At 34.8% G+C, this 15,763-nt stretch overlaps 1 protein-coding gene across 1 annotated transcript; it reads right to left on the bottom strand.

The window, feature by feature from the left end:
- Positions 1-2,902: 2,902 nt before the first annotated feature.
- Positions 2,903-5,304, bottom strand: GCG54_00007418 (Patatin-like phospholipase domain-containing protein; the record flags this gene model as incomplete). The annotated part of the gene is made up of 2 exons (XM_045407399.1): positions 2,903-4,209; positions 4,260-5,304. The coding sequence occupies 2 exons, from the start codon at positions 5,302-5,304 to the stop codon at positions 2,903-2,905; spliced, it is 2,352 nt and encodes a 783-aa protein (XP_045266844.1).
- Between the last annotated feature and the right edge of the window lie 10,459 nt (positions 5,305-15,763).

The following is a 15,763-nucleotide window of genomic DNA, read 5'->3' as shown; positions in this document are numbered from 1 at the left end:
GATAAGTATTCTCATTTGCTATCCATCACAACTCTGACCCCTGCCAGGGCATCTCAAACCCCTGTTCAACTCAACGTCGAAGCAAGCCACTTATCGGACTGGCGTGCCCAAGGAAACTTCATCCGCCATATCTCAACGATTCTAACTCCGGGCTTGTTAGCGTCAACTCAATTCATGCAGAGAGCGGTACACATAGCAGTGACCTCAATTACCTGCGAGTGGTTGGTTGCTACCCTGGCAGCAGGCTGTATTCCTGAGAATTATCGCTTGCGATGAATCAAGGACGAAGAGGCAGAGACTCCAGGTTGCCTGTCATGTTATACTTTTACGCCGTCTTGCGGCATATTCTCCTGGAAACGGCTGCTCAGCGTCATCCTGAAACTCATCAGAGTGATTCAGGACTGCCAACTCTTGGAGAACAGCATATTGCTAACCGCGAATCCTGTGCTCGGTTGTACGAGGCATTTCAATGGCGTTGTCAAGCGACAGCCAGACCTTTCCAGACAGGTATGTGAACGTCTTGTAATCAGTAGTGAAAATTTCTAACCCAGTCGTATAGTTCTGAAAGGTGGTGTCGAGCCAAAAATGGTGGGATAGTTCTTCTTCCTCATGATTAAGCCGTCGAGGTTCTCCCCTCACGCATCGCCGCGTCCGTGAGAGACAAGAACCCGGAGAGCACCGCCCGGCATCTCTCTTGCCATGAGGGTATGCTTCATGTACCAAACTATCCCCAATGCCCCCAACGATCAGTTCAGCTAGGCCAAGTGGTCTAGTTGGTAAAACCGCCGTGAGGTTAGGCAAAAGAAATATCTCGATCGGGGCCTGGCTGGTCAGCTCGCGAGACGCGCAGTTCAACTGGGCGTGTATCTTTTGTTTTTGCATTTTTTTTGCTCCGATTTTCTTTGCAAATGCTTCTCCTTTTTGCTCCTAGATCGCTTGTAACCCAAGGGCATCTTGGTTAGAAAGCCTCGGGCATCACTGCAAGAGATGAGCAAGCAGAAAAAGTAGCTTCCAGATCTACGGTGACAACGTCCACGTCCACTTTACAGGTCTATTTTATCGCAGGCTGCCTTGTAGACAGAGAGAGGTCTTATAAACTGGGGCAGCGAGATGCGACTGCTCATGTGACGAAATTTTCATATCCATGACCGTCTGCATGTGCCGGAATGCCCAAGCTAAGAGCCCTAGAAAGAATTCCGAGATCTGGTACAACTGGGAACTTCCCGCCGAACTTACTCGTAGAGTCTATAAACCACTGCTTGTTTCCAATCAAAACTCTTCCCGCAGCAATGAGGCGACTTTTCAATCGATGTTCAGCCATGGAAAGTGAAGCAGGACCATCATTCTCATTTGTAAGCCACAGCTTCGCGACGTTGAGGATAGCCAAAACAGCAGCCTCTCGCGTCCATCCCTTCTATTCTACGTGTATACTCTTGACAACTCCAGTGTATACAGTGAAAGACGAATTGAAACAAAACAAAAGGTAGATATCTATGTCAAAGCAACAAGTTTAGAATTCACTCAGAGCCGCGGGCGGAGCACTCTTACCCGTTTTCTCTCTCAACTGTTGGACACTACCAGCATGTCATGCAAGCAAAACCGTAGGTCGACCCCATCTGCCCCTTTTCTCCCCCTCATCTTCGTCTTGGAGCAGCGCGCTGGGCAATTCACCATAGACGCTCAGTATTGAACAGGTAAAAGCTTAGTACACAAGCTGCAACAAAGGTTGTCCAAAGGTTTCGCGGAGCCTGTTTATCTGACGAATAAGATTATGAGCCCCTTGGTTAGCACGTTCACCGCGTGTCTTACCTATGAAGCAGACCAGCAATGCTCCGTCACTATAAGCAAGTACGCATCGTCTCCAGTTCTGAAGCCCTCGACCAACGCAAAATGACCGCTTGGTATCCAATGAGCAGCACAATTAATCAACTCTGTTGATACTTGGTCGCAATAGCCCGGAGGCACGCCTGGATCTCGGCCACGACGGCAACTGTTACCTCCTGTCCGTCTTTCATCCGTGTCTCTTTTGATGCCTTTGTATTGATCTACAGGATAAGTTGACGCCGAGTCATTCCAAAGAGCCGACGAGCTTCAAATGGTTGTAACTACGCGCGGCTCCCCAACTAACAGAAGGTTGTATGCTTCACCACCCCAAAAGCATAGAACACTACACACTCAAGCCAGTCAAGAGCCACATTCGTGGATAAAGGACGTCTCAACACATGTATTCGTCGTTTATATAGTCAGCAGACTGAACCAACGACCTTTCCCATTCCCCCAAGACGAAAGAGAAAAGTAACCGTCCTTGGCAAAGGGGCATGAACCGAATCAACGTATAAATTGTTCAAGAACATCCTTGAGAGACCCCAGACACACACGATTCCACTTCAGAAGTTGGCCTCTACCGGCGAAATGAATGGTCGCGTTCGTGGTTTTCTCGTATGTCAAACGTAGCAGCACCTGGAAAAGATCCCGATCCTCAACAACCAGACCTTCCTCATCATTCCCACTCTCGTAGTATTCATAAGAATATTTCCGTTCAGGATACTCACCCTGCCGAGAGTGATGTGCCAACGTTGCCCTGAGGAGCCGAGCGGCTTCAATAGTGGAGGTAGACCTCCACTTGTCCCCAGACTCTGGCAGAAGATACGAGAATATATTGTATCTTCAACGTACCTCGGAAACCACGCAACTTAGGAACTGGCCTGCGATGCTGCAGGGACGGGTTCGTCCCCCTTAAGCCCTCCTCTGTCATTTGTCATCTGCAGATCAAGAAAGCACCAGCAGGAAAACCCAGTTGTCAGGTATTAAAGGCAACGCCAAGCTATGCTACAATCCTCCCATCCATTCCCAAAACCCAAACAGTGGTGTAGATACACCACCCCGTCTTCTATCCTACATCTCACCTCCTCTCAAACTTCTCATCCTCATCCCCATCAACAATGGCCTCCTCCTCCAGCTCAAGCAGCGTCTCGCCCTCAGCATCCGTCGTGTCCTCCTCCCCGTCCGTCGCTCCACTAATCAACAGACTCCTCAAATCGTCCTCGCTCAGAATGGTCTCGATGCTGCCCCTGCGGATCCACGGCCTCGTCTCCCGCCGCCCCTGCTCAATGACCTTCTCGACCTTGAGCCTGTTGCTGACAAACTTCAAGATCGGGAACCCGCGCTGCTGGCCCTCGTGGATCATGCGCGCCAGCCTCGGCGGGTCGGGGTCCGAGAGGATGTGGTAAAAATCCGACGGCTGCGTCTTGGGCCAGATGGTGATGGTGCCGGAGAACTGCTGCAGGAACAGCTGGCTCCAGTCCTGTCCCAGCGGGCGCGGCAGCAGCTCGGCGTGCCGGATGAACTTGAGCCACTTGGTCATGTCCAGCTTGAGGTAGTGCTCGACCGCGGACATGACGTATCCGCCGCGCCAGCCCTTGCCCTTGCGGTGCGTGACGGGGTGGCCAACGCTGCCCCTGGAGCTGAAGAAGAATAGGTTGATGTGCGGGTTGACCTGGCTCACGATCGTAAAGTTTACGTTGAAGTGCAGGTTGAGCGCCTTGATGGGGATATCCGTCCGCAAGCTGCCGTCCTTCCACTTGTGGCCAAAGGAGTACGGGATCAGCGTCCCGTCGCGCTGCTTCATCATCAACACCACGGGGTTCAGAATGCCGGGGACGGCGGCCGAGGCCAGCACCGCAGACCAAATGACGCAGTCGGGAGACGTGATGTAGTTGCAGAGGATCGTGGGCGAGTGCGGGTCGGCCGGGACGCAGGAGACGTTCAGAATCCTCCCCGTCCGCTCGTACGCTTCGCGGAACGTCATCGAGCCGCGGGTCCACCACGAACACTGCTTGGCCCAGTCGACCGAGTCGAATCTCGCGCCCGTCTTCCACCATCGGGGGATCCAGGTCGTGAAGCTCTCGCGACAAGCAGTAATCTTACCCGCAAGGGCTGGGACCAGAAGTTTCTTCAGCTCGTCGTTGGTGCGAGTGGCTACCAGGGCAGCGACCAGGGCGCCACCACTCGTGCCGGTGATGACTTCGGGGAGAAGATCCGCCTCGAGGAGAGACTTGACGACACCGAAATGGTAGTACGCGAACGACGCTCCACCGGATAGACAAAGAGCCGTCCGGCCGTAGTTGTTAAACATGCCCTTGAAAATGCTCCTCTTCTCCTCCATGGTAAGCTGTTGCGTGTTCAGGACAAACTTGATGCTCCTCTCAACTACTCCACGTTAGCTTATGACTTCCATCTCACCACTGGCGAATGCTTACCCTCGTCGACAAAGTTCTGCACCAGGTTCTTCGTCCCGTAGTACGTCTGACTGTACAACCTCGGGTTCTCGACGCCCACGAAGTTGCTCTTCACGCAAGCAGACAGCAGCGCGTGGAGCTCCTCGACCGCAGGCTTGCCCCCCTTCTCCCCGTCATCCTCCCCGTTCTCCTGCGCCTCGGCTCTGTGCCTACACTTGCGCATCTGCTCCCACACCCTCTTCACAGTCTTGGAGTCGTAGTACGCAAAGTCGTTCTCCTCCTTCCAGCGCTGGCGGTCCAGGTAGCTGTCCAGCTCCTTGGCCGCAACGACCCAGTCGCGGTAATTGTTCGTCCGCCGCATGCTCCGCCTCAGCCTCTCCCTCGTGCCGCGCCAGGTGACGAAGTGCTCGTAGACCCAGATGTACAGCCTCGTATAAAGGTACGTCAGCGCCAGACCCGCGAGCCAAGCCCCCACGAAGAAGAGCATCGGCCACTTGAGCAGCGCGTAGAATATCCCCTCCCTCGTCTCGTCCTTGGTCCTCGTTCCCAGCAACGCCTCGGCCGCGCCCTTGGCCCGGTTCCTCCGCCGCCGCGACCCTCGCTTTGCCACCCGCTGGTTGACCGGCGCCCAGTCGTTCTGCGCGGTGATGAACATGTTCGGCTGGCTCGCGTGGCCGTTGCCGTTGGGCTGAGGTGGCGCCGTCACGTCGCCCGCAGCAGCCGCCGCCGCTGCCGCCACAGCAGACGGGTCGTCGTTTCCATCCTCGTACGTGCTCCCTCGCTTCGTGATGTCGAGCGACGAGCTGCTCCTCAGACCCGGGGACCGCAGGAAGGTCGTCTCGTCCGCGGGAGACTGCAGCGGGTCCGGGGCGTGCAGGGCGTTCACAAAGGCCTCGAGGTCCGCGTCGTCGAGGAAGTTGGTGTCGAAGTCGGGGAGGCCATCGCTGCCGAAGGACTCGGGCGGGAAGCCGTAGCTGTCGGTGTTGTAGTTGTTGCTGCTGCTGGGAGAGATCGGGGCAAAGGTCACTCTGTGGTGTTCACGTTGTTCGCGAGTGTGCTCAGCCATGTTTGCGAGCTGTGAGGTCTATCAAGTCTAGGCGCATGATATTGCAGACGGAAAGTCTAAAAAAAAAAAAAAGGACGAACGGCAGGGAAAAAAGAAACAAGAGGGTAGTGCTAATGGAGAATGTCAATCTCCCCCCTTTTTCCCCTGTCGCGTGGTGTGTATGCCAGCCAATGTGTGAAACGACGTTTCTGAGAGTAAGTGGTGATGCGAGCTGGATAACGGGTGATTTCAGGGCGTTTGTTGGGAAAGCTGACTGGGCTTGGGTGTGGTTGTTCGGTCCGGAGCGTTTCCTTCGAGATGCGCGCGCCTCTCCTCCCTGGGGAATGCGCCCGTGATGCCACGGGTCGGATGACGTCGGCTGTAGCTCGAATTGGATTTCGTTGGGGGGCGGGTGGACACCTCTCAGTGAAGTGCAGTGGACGCGGATGGAGAGAGTGGAAGGGAGAGCATCCCGTATCCCGTGTTTCCCCAGTAGTTTCTTCACAGTGGATTGAATCAGGTGCACTTCATTCGCAGGGCAAGGGAGGGGCGTTCTTCAGTGGATGATGTGCCTGAGTGAAGCAACTTTAGCGGGATGCCCGTACCGACCAGGTTAGCCGAGATGCCCATCCATGAACCGTCTGTACTCTGCAGCAGCACCGCTGTCTCCGTGCTCGTTTCCGAGCATGAAGAGCGGGCAGGCAGTTGTCTGCCGTGAGGGCCATAGGTAGATATGGCCGAGCCAATGACACGCACATGAACAATAGGTACGAGTCAAGCCTTACGTAAGGTAAGAAACGCGAAGCCCGGGTCGTTGCCTCAAACATGGACATCCGTCTGCACTTGCGCGAATGTGGCACAACTCCAAAGAAGGGTCAAGCTGTCACTGAACTACGTCCACTGGGAGAAGAGCAAACCACTTCGGGGCCGGCATTGTCAGCGGCATTGGATGGATAGCTGGCTGGCGGAACACGGGCATGGCATGGCCCCTCCTCGCCAATTTGGACCCCTAAGCTTGCCCCCCGTTCTCGTTCCCGCCTCTCCGGAATCCTCTGGAAATGTTACCTAACCACGCTCGCCACGCGCGACAATGGTTGGCCCGCCCAAAGCATGGCCCGAATGATATGGGCTTAGGCCCTGATCTGCCACATTCTCGTGTTTCTGGCGCCTTCGCTATAGCTATATAAAATAAGCAAAAATGCTGTTTTTTACCGCGCTATTCCACTTTAAGCCCGTTTTTTACTATATAATTTAAGAAGAAACTAAAATGATATATATAGATACTTAGATCCCTCTAGCTATTATATTATACTAAAAATTAGTTACTAAGTAATAGGATTAATATTTTTATTACCTAGAGAGGTTTAGTTATTTAGCTTTCTATTTATAAAGTTATAGAACGAAAAAAGTAGTATTAGTTTTATAGAATAAAATCTTAAAGTTATAGTAGTAATAGAGAGATTAGTGAGGATACTAGAGAGGGATATTCCTTACTATAAGATATTTAATAAATCTATTAATATAGGGACTTTAAATAGAGGTTAATCTTTTATTTATTATAAAATATAGTAAGCTTAAGATAGATATTTATAAGCTCTTTAAATTAGTAATAGATAATAGCTCTAATAAGATATAAGTAACTATTTTTATTACTATTACCTTTAATAATATTATTAATAATAATAATAATAATAAGGTTAACTTAGTAATATTTAAATAGATTATAATCTATTTTAGAGAGGCTACTAAAGTTACCTAAATTACTAAAGCTTTATTTACTAAGTTTAATATTAAGTTTAAGGATACTTTTTAACTATTAAAGTAAATATTTAACTTATTAGTATACTAGCTATATTAATATAATGTTAATAATACTTAATACTAATTAGTTAAGTATAAGTTATTAATTATACTATATATTTTAGTATTTAGAGAGCTTTAGTATAATACTATTTATTAATTTAAAATATTATAGAGTATAGTATTAAGAAACTTCTATACTATAATTAATACCTTTATTAGTTTCTATAAGGAAGTAATAACTCTACTATTAGAATTATATATCTTACTAGATATTAAACTTAATACTAAGAATACTATCTTTAATAGGTATATTAGTACTATTAATAAGATATTAATCCCTACTTATATACTAACTAGTTAGTAGAGGAGGTTTTTTAATTAGAAGGGTAATATCTTATAGAATATCTTTACTATAATAAAGTTTAACTATACTTTCTTATATATACTTACTAGTATAGAAAGTAGTATAAATAATAAAACCTTACTTAGTTATACCCTTATAAGATTATTTAGAGTAGAAGTAAGTTAATTTTATCTTATTAATATTAATTTTAATAAAAGTAACACTAGTATTATTATACTATTTATTAAGTAGAGATACTACTTCTATAACTACTTTAAGTTAAATATAAAGCTATAGTTAAGGAAGGAGTTATATAACCTCACCTATATAAAGCTAAGGAGTATTATTAAGAGGGTTTTTAACTTAATAAAGCGAAAATTTAAGATTATAAAGAGTAAGAATATAGCTAAGTATAACTTTATAACTTAAGTTAATATTATATATACTATAATAATAGTATAAAAGTTTTTAATAAAATCTAATAGTTTATATATTATTAATATGTAGTAAATAGAGGCTCTTAAGAGGGCTAAAAATTAAGCGAAATTATAAGTAAATAAGAGACTTAAGTATAAAGTCTACTTTAATCTTACTATATAGTTATAAGAGGTATATTAATAATATCTTAAGAAATAGAGGGATAAGTTATAATAATAAAAATTAAAGTAGATTACTATATAGTTAATTAATTTAGTATTTTATAATACTTAATAGTAACTACTCTTAATAAGTAAATATTTAGCCTATTTAGTACCCTCTAATCTTCTTAATATTAATATTAATTCTAACCTTACTACCCCTCTTAACCCTACCTTAATATTAACCTCTATAACCTTCTTCCTCACTCTATAAGTATAAAAACCCTACTATTAAGATTAACCTAACTAATACTATTACTCTATAAGAATAGTAATTTATTATCCTTCTCTTATAAGTTATTAAATATTACTACTTTTATTATTACTATTAAGAAGAAGTTTAAAGTATTAATAACTCCTTCTAACCTAAAATTAACTTTAAGTAAGGTTTAGTATATATTAATTACTTTCTAAATATTATTAGAGCTAATAAGGTACTAATAATACCTATTAGTAAAAGTCTACTTTATATACTTACTTATATAGTTTACTACTAATATATAACTATCCTTCCTCTTCTTCACTAATAATATAGCTATAATATTTTCTAAAATTAGCTAGATATTAATATTACTATCTACTACTTTAATCTTATCTAAATCCTATTATTAACTTATCTACTTATAGCTATAATTATTTAATATTATAATAGGTATTTATATAGTAATAAGTAGTACTATACCTAATACTATAGTAGTTTATAAGAGGGGTAAGTATACTACTACCTTAGTTATTAATACTCCTACTAACTAGCTTATAAGCCTATTTACCTCCTTATATATAATAGATTAATAAGGGAGTATATCTCTTATTTCTATAATATTCTCACTAGTTACTAACTCTAATAGCTAGATTAACTTTAGAAGTATCTCTATACTAAGTAAATTATACTACTCTACTTATTAATAGCCTAAATATATAGTATACTAGTTATACTAATACTCTTAAGTTATTAAAATTTTATTTAATTTATTATTATACTTAATACTAAAGAGTTTTATTAATACCTTAACCTTCCTAAATAAAATATAAATAGCTTTATATTTATTAATAAGAACTTTAATAGAGAAGAGGTCTCTTAAGAACTCTACTACTAAAATAGGTAGAATAATACCTATTAACCTCTCTAGTATTACTATTTTTATAATAATACTACCCTATTAGTACTTAAAAGTAAGGTATAAAAACCTACTATAGAAAGCTAATATCTAATATATCTTTTTATTTATCTAACTTTACTAAATTAATTAATTAAAGCTAAATTAGCTAAGTATTAATAGAGATAAAAGCTTATTAGTAAGAGGTCCCTTATCCTCTAAATTAAGAGGGGAAGATTTAGCTACTTAGATCTTATTAAATACTATCTTATAAAGGTATTTAAGAGCTATAGGCTATAGTTAGGTTAAACTAATAGAAGAAGCACCTAAAAAGTAGGTATAATATTACTATACTACTTTTACTTTCTTTTTCTAAGTTCCTTTTTTTTTAGTCTTTAATAAGTACTTACTAAGTCCTTATTATAGAAAGTTCTATACCTTAGACCTATAAACTTTCTTATTTATTTAGCCTCTACTAATTAAACTATCCTTAAGCCCTCTAACTAAGTATTTAGTTCTTTATAATTATCCCCCTTCTAAATATAGTAGTCCCTACTATATATCTAAGTACTATAACTAGCCTCTTATTAGAGTCCTTCTTCTTATTTAGGTAATATTTATTAAACTTAGTACTATTATTTTTATTATTTAGTAAAGTACTTATTTACTATATATTTACTAAAAGATAATAGAGTTTTTAGGGCTATAGCTATAATAGCTAGACTATAGTTCTATTTATTAAAACTTTTCTTCTTTTAAGCCCTTTTTATACTTCTTATTTAGAGATACTTTAAAAGGATCTTATTATTTCTTTAAAGAAGGGTAGCTATCCTTAAATTATAAGTTTTATCCTTAATATCTTACTTTTTATTTAATAAGCTTTCTCCTATATAATATCTTTATAATAATTTTATTTTTTATCTTATTATCCTCTTTTTTAATAAGCTTATTATAAAGCTATTAAATAAGTTAGATAGCGTTTATTACTATTAATTTATTACTTTTATCTTCTTATATATAGTACTTATTATAATAAATAACTACTATCCCTTATTATCTAAAGTTATAGCTACTTCTATAATTATTTAATAAAGCTTTTTAGCTATTTATAAAGTAATAACTTTTTTCTACCCTTAAAATTAGTTTCTTTTCTTCCTTAATATATTATATCTATTTATAATAACTTTTATATTTTTATAAGTCCTTCTTTAAGCCTTTATAATATATCTATTAAACCTTCTCTTATTTTATAATACTTTTATAACTAATATTATAAGTACTAAAAGTTTAATTTATTAACTCCTTAAAGAGTATAGCTTTAATAAAGAAGAACTTAGTAATAATAATTATTAGTATAACTAAGTAAGTAGTAATAAGCTTTATATTAGTTATATATTATAGCTCCCTAAAAACACTTAAGTTATTTATATTTACTAAAAAGATAGTAACTATATATATAAGTTATACTATCTTTATAGTATTAAGTACTATAAAGTAAGTTTAGTAATTATTTAGGGAAGGTATAAGCTAACTCTTTTCTCTTTTAGATCTTAGTTTATCTTATTAATACTATTTATTTCTATTAGAACTAAATTAAGTATTATACTTATACTATTACTACTAAGTAGTACTATTAGTATAAGATCTTTTATATCTTTATAGCTATAGAGTAGGATATTAAGCTTCTCTAATATCTCTATAAGTAGTTAGTAAACCTTATTAACCTTAAGCTTAGTTCTAAAAACTATAATAACTAACTATTTACTATAAATATAGAGGAAACTACTACTTTATATACTTAAGTATACCTATAGGTTATATTTAATATAAGTTTCACTTTATAGTTAGTCTTTTCTTTTTACTTATCTAATATATTATTTATAGGTAGCTTACTAAGCTAAGGATAAAGTATTAGTTAAGAAGATTATACTATAGATTAATAATATTTTTCTAACCTATTTATATAATAAAACTTATATTTTTAACTAAGCTAAGTTCCTTAACTACCTTAGTAAAATCCTAATAATATATTTTTTAAAAAGCGATAATTATATATCTAATCTTCTTATATAGGATCCCTTAAAAGTCTAAGGTTATTATATACTTTATAATACTTATTACTATACTTTTATACCTATCTATAAAGTTATTAGTAGTAATCCTATATTTTAGCTTAATACTTATAAATAAGTTAATAAGGATTTAGTAATAGCCTATTAATATTAAGTTAATAATAAGGATATAGATATATCTTCTGAAAATAGTAATAATAACTCTAATAGTATTCTTAGAAGTAGAGGTTAAGGTAGTAATAATAATACTACTAGTAAGAGCTTAGAGAGTAAGAATAATAGTAAAAGTAGTGAGGAAAATAGTAATAGTAGTAATAAGGATAGTAATAATAATAGTAATAATAATAGTAGTAATAGTAATAGTAATAGTAATAATAATAGTAATAGTAATAGTAATAGTAATAGTAATAAGTAGTAATAATATTAATTAAAGTTTAGTAAGCATATAGTAGATTTTCTATAGGAATATAAGGTTAAATACCTATTATTTCTAGTTACTTTTACTATAAAGTCTAAGGGGCTTTTCTAACGTTTTAAGCTATTCTATAATTAATTAACTTTTCTTATTATACTATATTACTTATTATCCTACTTATAATATAATTTATACTACTACTTTTTAAATCTAATAAGGATTTAAGTAGTATTTACTAAGTATTCTTTAGGTTTTTAGGTATTATACTCTACTAGCTAGCCTTTTTACTTAACTAGATATAGGGGGCCTATTAGTATATCTTTTTATAATATAATATCCTTAACTTCTTATTCTTTAAGGTCTTTTTTTAGGTTTAGAAGCTATCTTTTAGTAAGCTTTTAGCTATATTATAGCTCTAATAGGGCTATTAAGAAGATATTATATACCTTACTATACTTTTCTAGGAGTTATACTCTATAGGTATTAAGGCTTATAACTTTTATAACTAGTATAGGGATAAATTATAGGGTAAGTTTTTACTAACCTTTTATAAAATAGAAGTTCTTTATTAAGAGTTCTATAATATCTCTAACTTTATATATTTATACCTTCCTTTTAGTATTTATATTTTTAGCTTATACTTCTATTATATATTATTAATTCTTAGCTATTCTTTAGTAAACCTCTATTAATTTCTTAAGCTTTTTATTAACTTTTTAGGTTTTAATTTTAATACTTAGTAGGTAGTAATTAATTATTTAAAGGTAGTAACCTATAAAAGCTTTAAATAGTAATATACTAATTATAGTATATTTACTATTATTATATGAGAATTTAGCTTTAACTAGTTATATTACCTACTAATTATATAAGCTTTTACTAAACTTTAAGAGATATATAGTTAGGGTTTAATATATTCTCTTAGTTTAGCTATCTATCTATAGATATTATATAGTAGATATATACCTTTTTATATCTTAAGCTTTAGTTTAATCTTATTAGAACTAGCTAGTAATTAATTTATTTTAGTTACTAATAATAGTTTTAGGTATATTATATTAGTATTTAATCTCTTAATATAAGATTCTCGCTAAGTTTATAATATTTAGTTACTTAGTTATTACTAAGAATTAAGCTACTTTAGTTATTTAGTATATAACTATTAGAATTATATTATATATAATTCTATTATCTTAGTAACTTTTTAGTAAGCTAGTTAGAAAATCTAAGGAAATCTATTAGAATAAGTATATTAGTAGTTCTAATATTTATAGTAGCCTATATAGCTTATACTATAATATATATACCCCTTAGTAGTATAAGTATTTAGTAATATATTACTATATATCCTCTATTAAGTAAGGCTAATAAAACTTTTATAGAATTAGCTTTACTATCTTATTTACCCCTATATACCTTAATCTAAGTGTATTATAGTAGTTTTTTAAGATTTTATAATAGAGAGATCCCTCTTTAGGGATAACTAGTCTTCTCTTAAACTAAAAGATATTATTCTTATTAAGTTAGTACTTTTAGTATTCCTTAATATTTTAGTAAACTTTAGCTATAAGTTCTCTATAGAAGTAGTCTTTAGTTTATAGTCCTCTAACTATCTATTTAAGATTTACACTTAGTTATAATATATATACTATTTTATCCTAAATAAGCTCCCTTATTATAATATATAGGATNAAGATTTATACTTAGTTATAATATATATACTATTTTATCCTAAATAAGCTCTCTTATTATAATATATAGGATATATTACTCTAGTATAATAACCTTAGTTCCCCTTAAGTCCTCTAGTATATTACTATTCTCTTATAGAGTAGTTAGTATAATACTTATATATAATTTTAAGTAGGTAATAGCGCTAATATATATATATTAATATAGTAACTTATTAGTACTTTTTATAAAGTAGTATTAATTTAAGGGTGAGGATCTCTTAACCTTAGAGCTAGCTTTTAGGTAAGGTTCTTATATACTTTACTAAATAGCTTAGATATAAGTTCTTATAATAGCTATAATCCTTTTAAACTTAGTAATATATTAGTAATCTATTACTAAAAACTAGCTAATAAGCCTAAGCTTCTTTCTAAAAGTAGGGAGTATATTATTAATTTTAGAGTTCTCTACTATATAGTTAGGGTATTATAATAGCCTATCTACTAGGTTAGTAACCCCTAATTAATATTAGATTTTAAAGTTAAATATAGATAGATAGTAAACCTATTAAATAAGCTTTTTATAAATATCCTATATAAATATAGTAAGTACTCTTTTTAATACTATATAGTTAGTAAGTATTAGAAATTTCTTAGGAAGCTCTTATAGGTACTATACTTAGTAATCTAAGCTTTCTATAATTATAAGAAGTTCTTATTACTTTATAGCTTAATATCTTTTTATATCTAAAAGTTTCTTTAATTAGAAAGCTACTAAGTATTAGATAGTACTATACTTCTATAAAAATATATTAGATACTACCTAGGTAGATATATTAGTCTTAACTCTAGTCTTTAGTATTAGGTTATAATATCTTAATATTAAGGCTTTAGTAAATACTCTCTAAAATATCTTAAATATAGCTTATATTTCTCCTATTTAGATAAAAACTTCTAACTTTATACTATTTTAGCTTCTCTTAAGTATACTATTTATAGAAACTATAATATAGGAATATCTTATAATAAATGTATAGTAGAAATTATAAAAGCTAAGAAAAACTTAGATATCTTAGAAGGATTTTAGTACTAGCTATTTAGTAATTACTTAAACTCTATTTAGGTCTATCTTAATACTATTTTAAGTAATATAAAACCTAAGGAAATTAACTTCTATTTAGTAGAAGTTATACTTCTTTAATTTTATAAAAAGCTTAGTAGCCTTTAAGTAATATAGAACTAAGTATAGGTCTTTTATATATTAGTCCTTAGTATCTAAGTAAATTAAGATATTATTTAAGTATATAATATAATAGGTATTTAAAAGATTAATAAGTATTTAGTAAATATATATTTAGAATATTATTAGAGCGTTAATAAGCCTAAATAGTATTATTATATACTTAAAATACTTATATTAAGTCTTAAATATAGTCTTCTATCTATCTACTTTATTAATTATAATTCTATAATAAGCTTTACTTAAATTAATCTTTAAGATAAACTTTATATTAGTAAACCTATTTAGAAGCTTACTAATTAGTAGTAGAGGGTATTAATTCTTTACTATAATTTTATTTAATCCTCTATAATTTATATATAGCTATAGACTACTATCTTTCTTAGGTATAAATAGAACTAGTACTCCTATAGAACTAATTAAATAGTAAATATATCTAGCTACCTCTATTTCCTAAATATACTTAGTAAGGGTTTATAATTACTCTACTAATATAAAGTATATTAGCTTATATAGGGGTTTTTTACTAAGTTTAAGCTTAATATAATATATTACTCCTTTTAGTTTAAGGACTTTTTTTATATTCTCCTTATTAAAAATATCTATAAAGATTTAAAGTTCTTTAGAGATCTTCTTTTTATACTTATTCTCTAGTAAGTATTTACTTAAAGTATTAATATCTTTTTTATCTAAAGCTAAAGCTCCTATTAGGTATATTATATAGGCCTTCTAGCTATTCTTAATAATTTCTTATATTATTACTTTTAGTTTAGTAAGTAAAATATAATTATATAACTAAGTATAAATATAAATATCTATATAGATACCTTCTCTACTTATTAAGTTATTAGATAAAAAGATATCTCCTATCTTTTTAAGGTATAAGCTAGCTATAAATACTTAGTAAATCTTTTATAAGTAGCTTTAGCTATTAATTAAAAAGAATATAAGTTAGTAAACCTTATTAGTAAGTATAAGTCTCCCTTAGAAGTCTACTAGCTCTAAAGCTATAATACTAATAGCTTTTTTTAATAAAAGTTTCTTAATAAAGTCTTCTTATATAAAGTTAACTATAACGTAAGTATTTATATTAACTACTAACTTAAGTTTATTATATACTTAAAGTATAATTACCTAACTTTTAATAGTTTAGTTTATAAGGACTAAAGTAATTTCTAGTATAATACCCCTTAAGGTTACCT

Source organism: Colletotrichum gloeosporioides (assembly GCF_011800055.1).
Source record: "Colletotrichum gloeosporioides strain Lc1 chromosome Unknown consensus_27, whole genome shotgun sequence".
In the NCBI taxonomy this organism is placed as follows: domain Eukaryota; kingdom Fungi; phylum Ascomycota; class Sordariomycetes; order Glomerellales; family Glomerellaceae; genus Colletotrichum; species Colletotrichum gloeosporioides.
The sequence above is the reverse complement of the archived record's forward strand: the minus strand, read 5'-3'. Positions and strand labels throughout refer to the sequence as shown.